At 42.4% G+C, this 19,650-nt stretch overlaps 2 protein-coding genes across 5 annotated transcripts in view; one reads left to right on the plus strand and one right to left on the minus strand.

Moving 5' to 3' along the window:
- The window catches only part of LOC120572840 (killer cell immunoglobulin-like receptor 2DS1), a 38,891-nt gene that overhangs the window by 7,558 nt on the left and 11,683 nt on the right, over positions 1-19,650 (minus strand). The window contains exons 2-3 of one of the 4 annotated variants that reach the window (XR_005641498.1): positions 13,306-13,341; positions 11,969-12,074 (exon numbers count right to left, since the gene is read on the minus strand). The exons of 1 other annotated variant lie outside the window; for it this stretch is intronic. The gene's annotated coding sequence lies outside the window, so the exon portion shown is untranslated. Of the gene's footprint in view, positions 1-11,968; positions 12,075-13,305; positions 13,486-19,650 lie in introns of those variants that run through there. 2 more of the 4 variants (XR_005641497.1, XR_005641499.1) reach the window with 2 other exon arrangements.
- Positions 1,399-6,000, plus strand: LOC120572877 (hepatitis A virus cellular receptor 2 homolog). The gene is made up of 3 exons (XM_039822385.1): positions 1,399-1,530; positions 5,166-5,531; positions 5,663-6,000. Exons 1-3 carry the CDS (start codon positions 1,482-1,484, stop codon positions 5,908-5,910), a joined length of 663 nt encoding a protein of 220 aa, XP_039678319.1. The 5' UTR covers positions 1,399-1,481; the 3' UTR covers positions 5,911-6,000.

The following is a 19,650-nucleotide window of genomic DNA, read 5'->3' on the forward strand; positions in this document are numbered from 1 at the left end:
GTCTGCCCTTTTCCTTGGCGGTGGCAGCAGAGTACCAGATGGTCCCAATGGACTTGATAATGGCACTATAGAAGTGAACTATCATTGTCTTTGGCAGGTTTAACTTCTTCAGGTGCAGCAGGAAGTACATCCTCTGTTGGGTCTTCTTGATGAGCCACAGAAGCGCGGGACTCCACAGTGTTGACTCTAGACTCACCCAGGGTAATGGCAGCATGAGGCTGCATCATTTTTGAAATCCACAACCATCTCCACTGTCTTCAGAGCGTTGAGCTCTAGCGTTGCCTACATATGATCAGAGGTAAAACCGGTAAGTAGGACCGACGTCATTATTGCTTCTGGCGGTTGAGCCTTGAAAGGTCAGCGCCAACAACGTCGAAGTTTAAATGATTTGAACTGCAAATTTTAAGTAGTGTGCCATGCCAAGGGTAGCGCTGCCTAAAAATTGGTCTCCCCAGAAGAAAACAATGGCACAGCCAGCACAGAGTGGTTTTACCGCGGATCGCAGCCTCAGTTGTTCGGACAGCACCAGGTCACCAGATGGTCAGTCTTCCAACATGGATGCTTTCTCACCACCTGTCAAGTAAAACTCAGGGCTCATCACTGAATGAGAGGGCACTGATGAGCAGAAACAACATTAACTCTTGTCCTCCCTCCTTGCCTGTAACATTGTCTTCTCCCTCTGCTCTTCATTCCCAGGTGGTGTTGGTGGATTCTGACGCTGAGGCTAACTTGATGGACGCCAGTCTTGCCGGGGAGCTCAGCCTGGACGTGATACCACTAGCCGAGGCACTGGAAGCTACAGCCCTAGACTTCATGTTCCTCTGGTGAGTAACCCACCACACTACCCTTGTAAAACCAAGCAGCTGATACGGGTTGAGTATGTGCACACCATGCTTTTCATGTTCCTTCATTGGCCTGTCTCCCTTTGTGTCGACCTACGGATACCAGCCTCCCCTGTTCTCTGCTCTGTTCCATCTGAACACATCCAGCAGAGGGCCAAGTGGACTGTAAAGAGGCTCATATCTGTTCATAGTGTGGAGGGGATACCACTATGTGTTTCTCATCAGACACTTTTAATCAATTTAAAGGAAATGGCGGAATAATATTTAAAGTGATGAGCATGGTGTGCTCAAATGGCTGTGAGTGTGCTGTCATGCTGATATGAGCACTTTCTAAATGTCTAGTTGACCAATCAGATTGCCTGGTTGGATCTAAGACCTATGTGTCGGATCTACAGTCTGTTGCTGCTCTGAATGATTGGTTGATGATTCACGGAAGCTGTTGAATACAAATCAGGTCTAACAAGGTGTACAGGGGGCGGCGGCTTCCAGACTTTCCACCACAAGAGGAAAGTGTGCCAAGTACTGATATAACCGGCGCTGTTAGATCCACCCACTTTAAACATTTGATGAAATAGCAAAGCCTCAAAACTAAAACTCTTGGAGAAAAGACAGCAACGGATCAAGACTCTCTCAGCTCTCATGGCTCCATTTCTGCTCCTGTTGCTCATTCTCTCTGAAGCAGCTCCTGGTAAATATCAGCTTTTGATGTGAAAACATTAATGTAGACTTTATTTCTGACCTTTGTTGTTATGATGATTGTGTTTAAAACACAGACTGTTTAAGGTTTTGTAAAGTTTATGAATAATGTAGGAGCTGTTTTACATGTAAGTACATGAAGTATACGAGGGATAATGTAGAGCGATCTGGTCATGACCAGGGATGACCGGAATGCTCTCCATTATCTTTTATATTACACGGCTACTTACTAAAAAATCAATAACTTGATCAAATATATTTATATAACAAAGATTGTTTGGCTTCTGTATTTTACAGTAAGGGAATATGAATGGGTTGTTGCTCTCAGGCCAGGTCACCCGGCTGAGTAAATGTGAGTTAATCAAGGAGCTACATCTTCATCGTTAGCCTTTAGCTCTGTTTGCTCTGTTAGCTCTGTTAGCTCTGTTAGCGCTGTTAGCTCTTTATTCCTGTTTCCTCCCTTCACCCTTTCTCTCCCTTCGTTATCCCCACTCAGTGCACAATGCAAAGCCATGTAACAAGTAAATGCATTTTCTTAAACAATATTATGTTTGTGTTTTGTTAAACTTTGTTAGTTATTTTAAAATATAAATAGGGATTGGGAACACTTTCACTTTCTAGGTGGGAAGAGATAGAGAGGGAGTGGACAGAGAGGGAGGAGACGGAGAAGACAGCGAGAGAAGGGAGGAGACAGAGAGAGGAGGGAGGAGTTAGAGAGGGAGGAGACAGAGAGAAGAAACAGAGGAGACAGAGAGCAAGGTGACAGAGAGGGGAGTAGACAGAGAGAAAAGGGAGGAGACAGAGAGAAAAGGGAGGAGACAGAGAGAGAGAGAGAGAAGGAGGAGACAGAGAGGGAGGAGAGAGAGAGAGAGAGAGAGAGAGAGAGAGAGAGAGAGAGAGAGGGAGGGACAGAGTCTCTGTTTGAGGCTTTTACCTTTTATTCAAATGTAAAACCTCTACAGAAGTCTTCTGCTGTGTCACACCAGTGGAGGCCTTTTTGAAAATAACATGACTTTTATTATTTATTATTGATTATTATTATTGTTTATTGTTCCAACAAAGCTTTAATTTAAAAAATAAAAAATACAAGACGCTTCAGTGTTCATCCAAACACCATCATCAGTTGTTTAGTGTGCACAAGAAGTAACTCTGGCTTTAATACACAAGGCAGTCATATGATCTCATGGTATGAAGTCACATGACTGCTAAGATGTAGTCCATTGTGTTTGCCAGAGAAAATGGTTCCCAGCAGCTTCAGATAATGCCCCTCCCCCTGCTCAAGAGGTGGAGCAGGGTGGTGTGTCTGTAAAGTGCCTGGGAATGGTTTTCAGAACCATGTTGTAGGCTGAAGACAAATGATGTCTGAAGCCACCTCCCGTATTCAATGGCGTAACGAGCCAACACTGGGCCCTTAAACAGGATTATCAAGGCGGGCTCCCGTACTACAGCACGTGATGACGGCGCAATGTCCATGGGTATGCTACCATGAAAAGGACAGGATAGGATCATAGAGACACAGCATTTAATAGCCGGGACACACTTAGCCGATTATCAGCCGTTAGACAGTCTGGCGAGGTCAAGGACGCGAATCTGTTCGGTGTGTCCCATGCCGTCGTCAGTCTGGGGGGCTGTCGGAGTTCATTTTGGCCGACCTGACATGTTCAGTCGGAGGCAGGGCAGTCGGGACTCACCTGGAAATGGGGAGCAGAATGAGGTGACTAGAGTCTCTCAAAATCAGATGGAAATCTTTTAAACTGACCTTTGTTGATCTGAAATGAAGACAGATTCAGGAACTGCACGGCCTATTTCTCGCTTAAAATGTTTTCAGAAACATGTTTCAGTGAACTATTTTAGTACAATATGAGATCGCATTCTGAACGGCCGCCATGACAGTCTGGCTTTGAATTTCCGGAGAAAACAAACCCATGTGACGCGTTCGTCTAATCAGCTGCCGGTTTTCATTTCCTGGGCAACAATACCGAGTAGCGGCACCTGCTGTTATAGAGATGTATTACATCTCGTCTCGTCTTTTTGGTGTGTTCTGTGGCACTTTTTGGACCAACACGGGGAGACTGATCATTTCGACTGGCTTTACTGTTGACAGTCGGCCGTCTGCTATATGTGTAAGCAGCTTAAGAGATGAGATGACTGGCAAAATCAGGAGTAGCCTACATGCACCACAACAACAAAAAAACACTGGTGAATGCGCACCATAACACATGAAAAAACACACAAGGGCAGTCCCTCCAGGATTTTGCTGCCTTTTTTGAGATTGTTGCGGCCCAAAATCCCAGATTTCACGGGAGCTTTTGTAAAAAAATAGTGATAACAGTTTTTTTGTATAGTTCTTTAAAAATAAAAAGGAAACTTGTTTTGGGGAGAATAAAATTACTCTGGGCTGAGTTTTCCTAGGAATCTTACCAAAAAAGCTCAGGATGCTGCAAATGTTAGCATATTATAAAAATGGCTGGTGGATTTAAGACAAAAATGATCATTTATTGATTGAATCAAATATGAACATATCTGTCACTGTCAGTGGCTTGTTGCTCTTGACATTGTAAGTTAATTTCCTCATGGCCTGGGACTAACATTCATACCGTTTGATAAAGAACTTATTGGACTTTAACTTATCATTGCACTTACAATAACGAGGGTGGCTGTCCTCAATTTAGGTCATCCTGTGCATCTCATCTGTGGTTTTTCCTGCATCCATTGTGGGTGATTGTGTGTGTTTGTGTGAGTGTGCGCACGTCAGTCGCGGGGGGAACGAAGCAGCCCCGCCCGCTGCAGAGAGCTGACAGGATTGAAACAGAAACTTTATAGTGAAATCGTTACAGCGTACAGTGATGTTAAAATGTATACAGGTTGGCAAGATGGTCTGAAATGTCTTTTCCTGTACGTTTTGTTGGTAAATGTGAGATGTTCGAGTCACACACGTGTCTTGGTCACGGTCTCGTTTTCATATCAGAAAGAAGGAAATTAATTTATTAAGTAATTAATTTGACCCATTCTCACTCCCACTTGGTCACTGGCTGTCAGAGTGCATGTGGGACTGCTGGGATTGTCGCGAGTAATGAAAATGTGATAGGGGGACCCGGCTGTCAATCTGTAGGCTGTCAATCAATATCTTCCAGTCACGCAGGTGTGTTTTTAGGTTTAAAATATACAGGGATGTTGCAACTTGTAATTAGAGCAACATTCTGTGGAACTTCTCAGACAGCCCAGCCACATATAGGATGACAACAAGGCTTCTTCTGACCTTAAGATTTGTTTCTGTTGATGGTTTAGAAACTTTTCGGGGGTTCTTGTATGTTTTAACAAATGCCCACTCAGGATAGTGACAGTGTTTTAATGTGTATTTTACATGTTTTTGTTAGTTATCCCTGGCCTCCCAATTTGTAGGCACAGTCTCCACCCAATGTTGCAAAGTGCGGATAACTCCCAGTTTATGCTCTAGAGGGGGGTGAGAGTCAAACATTAGGTACTGGTCAGTGTGGGTTGGCTTCCGATAAACTTCCACCTGGAGCTCTTCCTCTTCCCGCAAACTTAACCAACAATCCAGGAAGGGGAGTTGATTTTCCCTCACTTCCTCTTTTGTGAACTTGATTGTGTATTATTGTTTTTCAGACCTGATTGTGGTAACAGTTGATCCTGGAGATGATGTCATTCTGCCATGTCAGGCTGCTGATTCCTCCATCAGTGCTGTAGAGTGGAGCAGAGATGACCTGAAGCTACCAGAGTACGTCCTCTATAACATCGACGGTGACATGGAAACAGACGACCAGCATCCATCCTATAAGGACAGGGTGGAGCTGGTGGACAGACAGCTGAAGGACGGAGACGTGTCTTTAATTCTGAAGAATGTGAACATCAATGACACTGGAACATACGAGTGTCGAGTTGCATCAGCTGGCTCAACACGTAGGAAGAGAGGCAGTCTCGACATTGACTCTGAGCCAATCAGAACCATCCGTTTGCAGGTTACAAAGCCAGGTGAGTGAGTCTCTCTCAGTGAGTTTTTTTTTTGAGTATCAGGTTGTAGCTGCAGTTTCAAACATCAGAGAGGATGAAGGCTGCTCCACTATCCACACATTTACTGACTCATGTTTTTTATTCATCTTCAGGTCAGAAGAGTGCACGCCCCAAGGATGGACACTCAATGAATGATGTCCCTGAGGATGGAAACTCCTCTCCTGTAGGCCTCCTCGTTGGACTGGCAGCATGTGTTGCAGGTGCAATGCTTCTTATAGTTGTTGGTGTGGCTTTTGTCCTGATATATGAAAGACATAAGCACAGGAGGTCAGGATGGCCTGCTGATGATGATTATAATTCACTTAATATCACAATACACAATACACAAAAGACAAAATAAAATGAGATAAAACTCAAATGTTCTGTAATTATATTGGCATGTTATGAAGTTTATTCTCATGAATAATACGATAAACAGGACAAACAATGTTTGCGCTGATACTGTTTTCAATGCCTACGTCTGGCGGAGCACGTCATTTTAATATGGTCATCATATACAGTATCATAATGTTTTATGGCTTTAGATTGTTTTATTTGTGTTTTAAATAGGGCTGTTCTCGATTGAAGAAATTCTTAGTCGACTAACACTCATTCAATTGTATCGACTAATCGATTAGTTGATTTAATCGGCAGATCTGTAAATCTGAGTTTCTCCGCAAAGAGTCATGCAAAAAGCACCACTTTAATTCTTGTGTTTACCAGAGATGTGCTCGTACGTTTCTTGGAAATAAGTCATTCAGCGTGAAAAAAGCATCAAACATGACTAATCGACTAAAGAAATCTAAGGTGATTAAGACCAAAACGACCGATTAGTCGACTAATTGACTAAGAGGGAGCAGCCGTAGTTTTAAATGTTTATTTTTTATTGTAGGTCTAAAGCATGCTTAAACCATTGTGAAAGGTACAATAGAAAGGTTTACTAATTACTCCTTGCGCAGAACTATTTGTCATTTACAATTAGATTAATTCCGACACCTTTAGCTTTTTAGAAACAATCCAATTGATGGGTATAAACAGTTAACAGCTAATTGGGATTTGTTATGTGGGACCCCCCGTAGGGAATTTTTTTTGAAAAATAAACCATTAAATGGCACTTTTGGGAGAGTTTTGTGCAAAGAAATGGAGAAATCGAGTCTTACATATGTGCAAAACTGCAAGGTTAAGAGCCTATACTTTGCATTGTTGTAGTATCAACAGGTATTAGGGCATTTAGCATTTACATTACTGTTTGTCAGTCATCACGTGATTACACATTGTATTACCTTGTTATGATATAAGAAGTGACCCATACAATGGGCCAAACATAATGTGCCACATGAAGAGACTGCAGCATATGACAGTAGCAACAGCTGAGAAAATTTGGGTCTGTGGTGACCAGGTCCACCTCACACAAACATCCTTCTCCAAATCTCTCTCTTTACTACAACACACACACACACACACACACACACACACACGCACACACACACACACACACACACACACACACACACACACATCCCGCGCAACTAAGGATCTCCCAAGAACATTCATCAAAAAATATAGCCAAAGCCTACCTAGATGCGAATGCGCAAGCGGTGCGCAATGGTCGACTGACAACAAGATTAAGCAGCTGAACAGGAATATGGCCGTGGTGTGATTGTTGTCATCTCATCTCCACCGAGACAAAATATACATTCCATTTCAAAAAGCTTTAATTTATTGTCAGTATCTGATATATTTCGTGTAGGCAACTGCCTGCAAGCAGGCCCATCCAGACACAAACGAGCAGGGTTATCTGCTGGGGCTGATCCCCGGAGATCTCCGGCCTAATTTAACCACTAGGTATAAAAAGGTATGCCAAGTGCAGTGACGCACAATGGCTGGTTTTGCACTGTTGGGAGATGTGGCACACTGAGCCCCTCGGAACAAGCTAACGAAGAAGCTAACAGCACTAGCGAAGCAGCCTAGGGGAACGAATGTGTCAATACAGCCTCCATCTTGGAACAGGGGAGTCACTCCTCTTTAATGCATCAGCGTCAATGTAGGCAAAGGTCTAACGAAAATAAAATCACTATAAATCGTCAAAATCTCATGTGATTTTCTAGTTTTTTTAAACAAAAAGACTAATTAATGTGTTAATACAAAGAATATTTATTATAATCAGTTCACAGATGAGTACAAATGGAAACTTCACCCTTCTGAACTAAAAGTTTCTGCTTCAAAGTGAAGTTTAAACAGATTGAAATGTCCACGCTCACTCCTCCACGATTGATTCATTTATTTCTGCGTGTATTTATTTATTTAACGAGATGTTTCGTCATCCACAGTCTGAGTCCCGCCAGACTCCATTTAGGAAACCTGTGATTTAAACTTCAGCAGGCTGTGACAGTCCACCCCGCCCCGCTCAGCCCTGGTTCTGGTTCTCCCGGGCTTCCCTTCCCTTCTGCGGGGAAATAATAATGAATAAATACGGGGAAAATAAGCTTTATTGTTATAATATAAAATATTCAGGATTACAGAGATAACTGTGTCTGGCAGTAAAGGAGCAATTCAAACTTAAAGCAATGATTTCATATTGAATATGTTGAAATCATAATGATAACAAGACGGCCGGGGGAACTGTTTCTGATCTACGGAGATTTCAGCATGAACCACCCATCCTGCACGCTAAGTGACGCAAATTAAACACACCTGAATGGGTGTAATCAAGTATTATGTTAGTTTAGTTTCTTAGTTTAGTTTTGGAGTACTGTACGCAGCCTAATATTAGATATCCTGATCGACCCTCCACACCAGATGGTGGCGGTAATGCACCAAGAAGAAGAAGAAGAAGACACCTGCTGCCATGTTACTTCAGCAACAGGTGCATGCTAGTTGTGGCTAACATGCTAAATGCTAACATGCTGATGGATGATGCGAGACTTTAGGTTCAGACAGGTGAGTTCAACAACACGCTCTCTGGGATGGATGGTACTGTTCAGGTGGAGGTTGCTAGGAAACGTAGCATTGTGTGTGTGTGTGTGTGTGTGTGTGTGTGTGTGTGTGTGTGTGTGTGTGCAGGGCCGGCGATTGCTATAGGCGACCTAGGCAATTGCCTAGGGCGTCAAAAGTGTTGGGGGCGCCGTGTCGCCCTTAGGTCTACTTCCCATTAATAATAGAATTAGAACGACAAGCAAAATAAAACGTGTTTATTAAACATGATCATCCTAGGGCCACACGTTTACTTGTCAACCTTTCATTACGCGACTTTTCCAGTCTACGGGTCAGTCTCAAACACACGGACCTCTGAAGCAGACCTGTGCGTCGCTTAGTGTCCACTCTCGCTGTAAAAATAGAGACGAGCAGCGGCACAGACACGGAGCTGCTGCAGGTTTATAATGGACGCGCTCTGCTGTGGGCATGCTGCGGCAGATGTGTCCCTATTTCTGCGTAGTATTGTGTTTCCACCTCCGATGTAGAGCAGCGTAGCCTACAGCCACTTCCCTAAACTGTCTCATTCAGAGACCAGCGTCTCAAGCGGGGCTCTGTGTCTGTCAGCAGGTCTGACATCTACCGTATCAACAGAGCAATCACGTAATGCACAGCAGACTATGGTGCAGGTGGATTATTTTCTGAAATATAGTGACTTTATTCTTGTAATAGTCTATTGTATTATCACTTTCTTTTTCTCACAATATCACAACTCCTCCATACCTCAGAGAACACAGATGAGATATGCTGTATTTTGAATGTGCATAAAGTTTTGAACATGAGCAGAAATCTTGCTCAAACACATCTGAAATATTACAGTCCAGTGGTTTATTAGTTCATTAAAATTAATTCATGTATCATTCAGGTGAATAATTTTAATATGCACGTTTAAGGTGGTTACTTCCTCAACAAAAGAAGCAAAAGTGGGAATAGTAAATGATGCCTAGGCTACATGTGTGCTGACTCAGATATAATTAGAAACATCGATCCAAAAGAGAATAAATAGATGAAAGCAATACAGAATGCCTGAGAGCCTTACTGCAAAATATTCCATTATGTTTTTATATTTGGATTGTAATCTCTGTTTCCCTTTAGATAAAGATATTCCCAGCATAAATTGATTCAGAAAAAGGTAAAAAAAAAAAAAAAAAAGTGCATATAAATTCACCAGAATGCAGGAAATGAAGTATTTAATGCTCAAAGTTTCCAGGGGGTGGACCCCCAGACCCCCCCATCATGAGTCACAATGCCCACAAATCTGGAAACAAAACAATGGCCTCTGGGTTGCCAGACCAGTTATAATTAGACCAAATGTTGGTGCCATCTAACTTACATGGAAGCTAGAAACTAAAATTAACATACATTGCTACTCATTTTAGTTTAACTGTCTGAGTTTTGTCTCTGTTTCGGTTTTCTGCTGCAGAGTGTTTCTGAAATGTATTAACTGTTGGTTTGGACACTCTGTGGTGAGATGTCGTGTGTGTTGACATGTTAATGATCTTCATTTTATTAACGGAACATAAACTAAACATTGTTTTGTACTTTCTGACTGACCTAAGTTTTATTTTTACCCAATTTTACATGAATATAATATTTGAATAGTCGTTATACGTGCAGTTTAGTGTCCCAAATTCACCGTACAATGTCCCTAATTAATTCTGAACCTACAACCCACATGTACTTTTTAACAGGTATTAGAGTTAGGGCTAATTTGGGACACTAAACTAATTTGGGACAATAAACTGCATGTATACCCAAATACTCTTCTATTTCTTCTATTACTCTTCTATTAGTTAAAAAGTTAACATGAAAAACATAATTTAAAGTGAACTGTGAGCTGAACTGAGCATGTGTAAAGAAAGAGAAGGTGCTGTGCTGCCACCTGCTGGCTGTCTGACTCAACTGATCTGATGCTTTCATCCAAACACATTTTTACAATGAGCGTCTCAATCCCACTCTCAGCAGTGATAGGGAGCTGATGTTAAAGACACTGACTGAACTGAGAACTGAAATACAGAGATAGCTGTGGCTGGCAGTAAAGGAGCAATTCAAACTTAAAGCAATGATTTCATATTGAATATGTTTGAATCATAATTATATCAAGACGGCCGGGGGAACTGTTTCTGATCTACGGAGATTTCAGCTTCTTTTCAGATCAGTTCAGAAGTGATGCTCTCTGGTGACAGCGGTGATGTCATTATCATAGTCATCATCCAATCCCTCCTCAGCCTGGGTGGGCCAGGTGGTCATCACCATGGCGACAGGTAGGCCGTTTCCTATAGTCAGAGCAGGTTAGAAAGAAAATGTAGATAATTGATCAGCTGAAGAGTTCTGTTAAATACAACCAAACATCACTTCCTCTTCACTACATCTCAGCAGTGTTACAGACTGTCTATTAATGTATATTGTGTTATTACCATATCACTTTCACATATCCTTCATCTTACTTACACCTCACTTTGCACCAGCTTGGTAATGCCGACTTAATCTGTACTTTATGTAGCCTATTGTATTCTGTTTTCTTGTACTATATTGAATGTGAAACTGTATGTTGTCCTGCACGCTTATGCTTTATTCTTGGCCAGGTCGCCGTTGCAAATGAGAACCTGTTCTCAACGGCCTACCTGGTTAAATAAAGGTTAACTAAAAATAAAAATAAAAAAACAGAGTGGGGAGATTGATTGTAAGGTCAGTGAATGATTCAGTGTTACCTGTGGCCCTGCGTCGATATAGAGACACCATGATGAAAGTGGAGATGCAGAATGGACAGAACACCACCAGGTGGCAGACCAGTCTGATCACTGAGGTCGGGGGCGGAGCTAAGGTGTTAGGGTGTGGTGTCAAGCACAGAGATTGGCTTGTGGTCATAGGAGTGCTTGTGGTCTTTGGTTCCCCTGTAGAGAGAATCAGCTGTCAGGTGAACATCTGGATGACTGAACTCCTGAAATCAAAGGTAACCTCCTCACCTGTGACAGAGACCCAGCTGGATGGAGACTCTCCAACACTGCTGATGTTGCACTTGTAGAGGCCTTCATCAGACCTGGAAACATTGTGGATGGTCATGTGACCTGCAGGCTCAGTCCTGATGAAGGATCCATCTTTATAGAAACCAGCTGGGAGGTTGGAGGACGTCTCTGTTTTACAGGTCAGAGTGAGGTCTTCTCCCTCCATCACAGGGAGGACAGGACTCTGCAGGATCACTGGTCCACCTCAACACAGAGACAAACTACAGCATGTCATCCATTCACACACAGCTTCATCAATACTGACTCCACAGTCTGATCTTACCAGTGACAGTGATGGTGATGCTGTTACTGGTTGCTCCCTCTCTGGACTCACACCAGTAAACTCCACCGTCCGATGAGAACACGTAGAGGATGATACAGATAGAACCAAAATATCTTCCCCAGTCATCTCCACACTCAGCTCTGGTTTCATAACTAATGTTCCTCCTCAGAGTCCATCCAGCAGAGCTGTCGTCCTCCTCACAGCTCAGAGACACAGACTGTCCTTCAAACATCTGAGATCTGCTGAGACTCACAGTCAGAGAGGCTGGAGGGAGGAGGGTTTAGAAAACACTGAATGACCCCGAGAAGAGAAGTCTGAAACCCAAACTTGTTTCCTAATGTTTGTGTCCTAAATTATGTGATGATGAGCACACGCACACGCACACACACACACACACACACACACACACACACACACACACACACACACACACACACACACACACACACACACACGCACGCACGCGCGCAAGCAGACAGACACACATAGACAGACACACACAGACACACACACGCTGAACACAAACACACACACACACTGAACGCAAACATACAGACACAAACACAAAGGCAGGCACTCAGACAGACACACCTAGACAGACACACACACACACATAAACTGAACACGCACACACAGACACACAGAGCACAATTTGAATTTGCTCAGCGAGTCCTTCTGGCATTCAGTAACTATGCCCTTGTAGCCGAGCTGCACCAATCACATCGCTGTATCTGATATAGGATGACAACAGTTTGATCTACCAGTTAGCTCCGCTGGTAACTAAGAGTTTAATCTACCAGTTAGCTACTCTGATAGCTAAGAGTTTAATCTACCAGTTAGCTCCTCTGGTAGCTAAGAGATTAATCTACCAGTTAGCTCCTCTGGTAGCTAAGAGTTTAATCTACCAGTTAGCTCCTCTGGTAGCTAAGAGTTTAATCTACCAGTTAGCTCCTCTGGTAGCTAAGAATTTAATCTACCAGTTAGCTCCTCTGGTAGCTAAGAGTTTAATCTACCAGTTAGCTCCTAATGGGGTTCTGGATACATCACCCTGTGTATTGTTGTGATTGTTCGTAGTGTTATCCAACTGCATGCACTGAGAGTTTCAAATGCATGGATTTCCAGGCTCTTATCTCTATCTTAAATAGGGTTCATTCTACTTTTACGAGAGGAAAACAAGTTGCATGGTCGACGGGAAGACAACACAAGGGTTAAGTGTGAAGAGGGAACTTTAGAAAAGAGAAGCTGTGTGGTTTAATACGTCACTAACTTCAAGTAGATTAGTTCTAAGAATCTAAGTATAGAAAGGGGAACATATCATCTCTGCCGGGCGTAAACCTTGTATGTTCAAATTCGTTGTTTTTCAGGAAATGAACAAAATGCTCAATTGAAAACATTTTATTGAGCTAATGAAGTCAGACAAAATCAACCCGTCCCTGTTTGAATATGTGTAACCCTGTGTACTTTAATATAAAGTGTTCTCAGAGTTTATACTGACCTTGGTTTGTTGTGCTGCTCAGCAGTGAGGTCAGAACTGAAGAGAAATGGACCTCAGGTTAGTTTGAGCTTTTACTGCAGACAGACAGAACAACTGTGAGCTCAGAGAAGATGGAGTCCACACTAAATACTCTCAGCGTCTTCCAGCTTTAACACCAGTTTATTCTGCTTTTCTAACACGCTGCAGCTTCATACAATAACCTCTGACGTTAACCCTTTAACTACAGTTTCTCTGCAGCTGTTGTCACTTCCTTCTCTTAAACGTTGTGTCAGCGTTACGGGACAACCTTTTCTGAACATTTTAAACAATGAAGCTAACAATGTGATGACAGAACAGAGTGTCTGAAGTCGGGGGCGGAGCTGAGGTTGTGTCAGGGGGCAGAGAGCTCGAAGGAGGGCTTGTGGTCATTGGTTTCTCTGTAGAGAGAATCAGCTGTCAGGTGAATATCTGGATGAATGAACTCCTGAAATCAAAGGTAACCTCCTCATCTGTGACAGAGACCCAGCTGGGTGGAGACTCTCCAACACTGCTGATGCTGCACTTGTAGAGGCCTTCATCAGACCTGGAAACATGGTGGATGGTCATGTGACCTGCAGGCTCAGTCCTGATGAAGGAGCCATCTTTATAGAAACCAGCTGGGAGGTTGGAGGACTTCTTTGTTTTACAGGTCAGAGTGAGGTCTTCTCCCTCCATCACAGGGAGGACAGGACTCTGCAGGATCACTGGTCCACCTCAACACAGAGACAAACTACAGCATGTCATCCATTCACACACAGCTTCATCAATACTGACTCCACAGTCTGATCTTACCAGTGACAGTGATGTTGATGATGTTACTGGTTGCTCCCTCTCTGGAGTCACACCAGTAAACTCCACTGTCCGATGAGAACATGAAGGTGATACAGATAGAACCAAAATATATTCCCCAGCCATCTTCACACTCAGCTCTGGTTTCATCACTCGTGTTCCTCCTCAGAGTCCATCCAGCAGAGCTGTCGTCCTCCTCACAGCTCAGAGAGACAGACTGTTCTTCAAACATCTGAGATCTGCTGGGACTCACAGTCAGAGAGACTGGAGGGAGGAGGGTTTAGAAAACACTAAATGACCCAGAGAAGGAAGTCTGAAACCCAAACTTGTTTTCTAATGTTTGTGTCCTAAATTATGTGATGATGAGCACACACACACACAAACACACACAAACACATGCAAACACACACACACACACACACACACACACACACACACACACACACACACACAAAACACACAAAAAAAAAAAAAAAAAAAAAAAAAAAAAAAAAAAAAAAAAAAAAAAAAAAAAAAAAAAAAAAAAAAAAAAAAAAAAAAAAAAAAAAAAAAAAAAAAAAAAAAAAAAAAAACAAAAAAAAAAAAAAAAAAGCAGACAGACACACATACAGACACACACACACACACACACACACAACACAGGCACACACACACACACACTCACACACGCACACACAAACATACAGACACGCACACACATGCACACACACAAACACAGACACGCACATACGCACGCATGCACACACACTCACATACACACTCACACACGCACACACACACACTCACACATACACACACACGCATGCATGCACACACACACACACACACACACACACACACACAGACACACACACACAGACACACACAATCACTTGTTGGTCGATGGGAAGACAACACATATCTGGACTTGTTGACAATCATGATTATCCCTTAAATCATAACTATTTTGTCGAAACGCTGGAAATCCAGAGTTGTCGCGAGAGCACAATTTGAATTTGCCCAGCGAGTCTCTCTAGCATTCACTAATGATGTTCATTAACTATGCCCTTGCTGCCGAGCTGCACCAATCACATCGCTGTATCTGATATAGGATGACGACAGTTTAATCTACCAGTTAGCTCCTCTGGTAGCTAAGAGTTTAATCTACCAGTTAGCTCTGCTGGTAGCTAAGAGTTTAATCTACCAGTTAGCTCCTCTGGTAGCTAAGAGTTTAATCTACCAGTTAGCTCCTCTGGTAGCTAAGAGTTTAATCTACCAGTTAGATCTGCTGGTAGCTAAGAGTTTAATCTACCAGTTAGCTCCTCTGGTAGCTAAGAGTTTAATCTACCAGTTAGCTCCTCTGGTAGCTAAGAGTTTAATCTACCAGTTAGCTCCTCTGGTAGCTAAGAGTTTAATCTACCAGTTAGCTCTGCTGGTAGCTAAGAGTTTAATCTACCAGTTAGCTCCTCTGGTAGCTAAGAGTTTAATCTACCAGTTAGCTCCGCTGGTAGCTAAGAGTTTAATCTACCAGTTAGCTCTGCTGGTAGCTAAGAGTTTAATCTACCAGTTAGCTCCTCTGGTAGCTAAGAGTTTAATCTACCAGTTAGATCCTCTGTTAGCTAAGAGTCTAATCTACCAGTTAGATCCTCTGTTAGCTAAGAGTCTAATCTACCAGTTAGCTCCTCTGGTAGCTAAGAGTTTACAGTTTTTTCCAACTGCTTACACACAAAATCTTTTCATGTCACTAAATTTTTGAAACCTCTCACTCAAAGTACAAAACTACACAGCAAATCTCCAAAACCATAAGCTATTTCTCAGCCTTTCACTCAGTTTTCAATTGCAAAAAACACTTTTTTCAAAACATTACACACAATTCTCTACCTAAGACACAAAAATCTAACAAGAAGTGACTTGGTTTTCTTTTCTAAACACAACCAATCAAAATGCTACACTTTTTCACCAGGGCACACACACACACACACTCCTCACATTTGCGAACACATTATGTCATAACTGAACACTAACCAATCACTGCTTTAGTATAGGCCTATCCATAGGTCAAAGGTCAGATTACCTGTTTTTAACAATGGATGCCAGGGGCGTTGGACTGGGGGTAAAACCAATACTGATTACCGGGGCCCATGGGGAGAGAGGGCCCTTGAAAAGTCTGGAATATATTTTATTTCACCTGAATATTTTCATTTCCTAATTAAATTTCATAATGCATGTCAGATGAAATGTAAAGTTAGTGTACTGGCTGAATAACTTGGTTGATTGACTGACTACATTTTGTATACAAAAAAGACTATCTAAGGTCCCACCTTGCTAATGCGCCAAATGGTTTAGTCCATCTGCACGCATTTTTGTTTATGGTAGTTCAGTTGAGCATCTGGTGGAGCGCAAACTTCTGCTGTAGAAATCCTCAAAGAAAGCCAAATCAGGTTACCAAAAAGAAAGGAAAGACAGGAGGAGAGAAAACAAAATGAGGGGAAACAATTGGTAACTGACTTCTTTTCAAAGAAAGGTGAGCACAAACTAGAAAATGAAATCCATGGTGCTAAACTGCTTGAATATCTCCGCGACCGTTAGTGCTAAAAACGAACTGAGACAACCCATTGAAAGAGCAGAACATACACTTTCAAATGATAATTTGGTTATCAATGTAATCTGAAGTAAAGGCTAAATAAATAAACTACGCTAACAATGGTGTGTGCATATAACACACCATTGTAATAGCCTAATTTAAAACATGTTTAATTTTAAATTAATAGGCTATAATGTATATAATTAGCAATAATAGGCTAATTAGTGTTATAGGTATCTTGGTAGCTCATCAGTAGATAAATATCATGTCAACATTATAGTTATGTCAGATTCAGTAGAAGCATATGTTAACATTGTGAAACACAAGGCCTTCAGTTTCAGAAACTGTCACACCAGGGAGTGGAGTAGCAACAGACCCCTCATCCTCCTCTTTGGATTTGAGACAAGGTGAGCTTATATCAAAATGTAAGCAAACCATCTTTAGCCATTTTGGCTGAAAGGTGTTAAGTAACACTAACATCTTTTGGCTGAAAGGTGTTAAGTAACACTAACATCTTAGTGTGTTTTATTATATTAGGTTACAATTAGTATAAGAGGTTACAGTTTTTCTCAATTGCTTAAACACTATAACCAGGCTTTTGAACTAAAATTTCAAAACCATAACGCCATTTTTCAAAAAGCACACCCATTTCACTAAACTATAAACACTATTCCCTGGTTTTGACACATGAGTCAGATTTGTTGAACTGTTACTGCAAAACTCTACACACAAATCCCTCAATTTCTCATTGCCTATACCATGTTGTCATTTAGAAAGCACAGCATTCAATATTGCTCACTCAAGTCAGCACAGCTGAAGCTCAATTAGCACACAATTACCCAGGTGGAAACACTACGAGTCAAAATTGATCACACACCAATCAGAACTTTCAATAGATAGATAAAATGGCCAGAGTCAGTTCATTGAGTTTTGGAACAATGGATCCACAGAGAAATGACGGTCGAGGAGGGAGAGGAAGAGGAAGAGGAAGAGGACATGGTCGAGGAGGAAGAGGAGGAGGAGAAGGAGGAGGACGTGGTGAAGGAGAAGGAGGAGGACGAGGACGTGGTAAAGGAGGAAGGCGAGGAGGGAGAGGAGGAAGACATGGTGAAGGACGAGGTAGAAGAGGAGGACGTGGTGAAAGACGAGGTGGAGGAGGAGTAAGGGCAAGGAGACAAGCAGTCTCGGATGAAATTCGAGCCACTTTAGTGGACCATGTTCTTGTCCATGGTATGACCTTGAGGGAGGCTGGGCAACGAGTCCAGCCTAATTTTAGTTGCTTCACCGTCGCCTCCATCATCAGAACCTTCAGGGAGGAAAACAGGTGTACTTACAGTACGACTGCTCTGTACAGTAACTTTTGAGTACTGTACTCTGTGCTTTGACATCACATGCACTGTTGTACTATGCTTCTGTAACACTAAATAAATCCATCAAATTTACAGTAATGCGTGCTTCTATTTTTGTAGGATACAGAGACGACCATCTGGTGGTGGGAGGCTAAGGCTTTTCTCAGAGGAGCAAGAGAGGGAGCTTGTAAACATGGTCATTGCCAATAATGTAATCCGCCTGCGAGAGATTCAAAGGAGAGTGATTGAGGATAATAATCATTTTCAAGGAATAAATTCCATCAGACTTTCCATAATTGATCGCATCCTCCGAAAGCATCGGTTCCGGATGAAACAGGTGTACCGCGTCCCTTTTGAACGAAACTCTGACAGGGTAAAAGACCAACGAGTGGAATATGTTCAGGTATGACTTTTGATGAAGGAGAAGGGGGAGGAATATAATCGGCCATCGGGCTATTGTAAATGTCCCTGGTCAGCGTGGAGGGAATGTCACGATGTGCGCAGCCATCAGCCAACGAGGGGTACTCCACCGCCATGCTAGTCTAAGACCCTATAATACTATGCTCCTTCTTGCATTCCTTGACGGTCTAAGAGAGCATATGTTCCAGCTGGACCACAGGGAACCAGCACAACCAGAGCACCCTCACTATGTTGTTGTTTGGGATAACGTCAGCTTCCATCGCGCTGCTCTGGTTCGTGACTGGTTTACAGATATCAGAAAGAGGTTGGAAAATATTGGGTTAACCCAATATTTTCCAACTTCTTTCTGCCTGCATACTCTCCATTTCTTAACCCAATAGAGGAGTTTTTTTCGTCATGGCAGTGGAAAGTGTATGACCGAGAACCTTATATGCGTGTTCACCTCCTTCAGGCCATGGAAGAAGCCTGCCTAGACATATCAGTAGATGCGTGCCAGGGGTGAATCAGGCATGCAAGAGGATTTTACCCCCGCTGCCTGGCTAGGGCCAATATAGCCTGTGATGTGGACGAGATTCTCTGGCCTGACCCAGAGCAAAGACGGGATGCTGATGCAGAATAATTCTTTATTTTTTTTTTTTTTTTTTACTGTGTAGTACTGTAATACAGTAATGAATAAAATGTGCCAATGTAACCATTGATTGTGTCTGAAAAGGTTTGTGGCAACATAACTTAACAGTTTTGGAAATGTCGTTTTGAATTTATTACACCAGTGTGTAAAATGAAGTTTTAGTGTGTATGTTGTGACAGCTTGTGTCCCGTCTGAGGTCAAAGTTTGGTTTTTCAGCAAGAGTTAATGGTTTTGATATAGTGCTTCATTTTGACCTGAAAATAGGATGTTTGGTGAATTGGGTGAGACGTTGTGGATTTGTGTTTACTGTTTTGAGAATACGAGGCATAGTTTCAAGAAATGTGTTTAAGCAATTGAGAAAAACTGTAATATCAGATGTATCCTTCATAGAGAAAGATGATAGAGAAGATGTGATTGAGGAGGATGGGAGTGAAGACAGCAGGGAGCTCTGAGCACAGTGTGGAAATGAGAGCTGAGGAACTGGAAAGTAGGCAGAGCAGTGTAGAACAGTTTTTGCCAGAGGATCCAGGACTATGGCCAGATAAATTAACAGATGATCAGAGAGACACCATAGTACA

The sequence above is a fragment of the Perca fluviatilis genome, chromosome 14 (genome assembly GCF_010015445.1).
Source record: "Perca fluviatilis chromosome 14, GENO_Pfluv_1.0, whole genome shotgun sequence".
Lineage (NCBI taxonomy): Eukaryota > Metazoa > Chordata > Actinopteri > Perciformes > Percidae > Perca > Perca fluviatilis.

What these genes read in the sequence shown, in the direction of transcription:
- LOC120572877 (XM_039822385.1), top strand. Translation starts at nt 1,482, where the DNA reads ATGGCTCCATTTCTGCTCCTGTTGCTCATTCTCTCTGAAGCAGCTCCT. An exon ending in TCTCTCTGAAGCAGCTCCTG is followed by an intron (nt 1,531 to 5,165) that starts GTAAATATCAGC and finishes ATTGTTTTTCAG; the next exon opens with ACCTGATTGTGGTAACAGTT. An exon ending in TTTGCAGGTTACAAAGCCAG is followed by an intron (nt 5,532 to 5,662) that starts GTGAGTGAGTCT and finishes ATTCATCTTCAG; the next exon opens with GTCAGAAGAGTGCACGCCCC.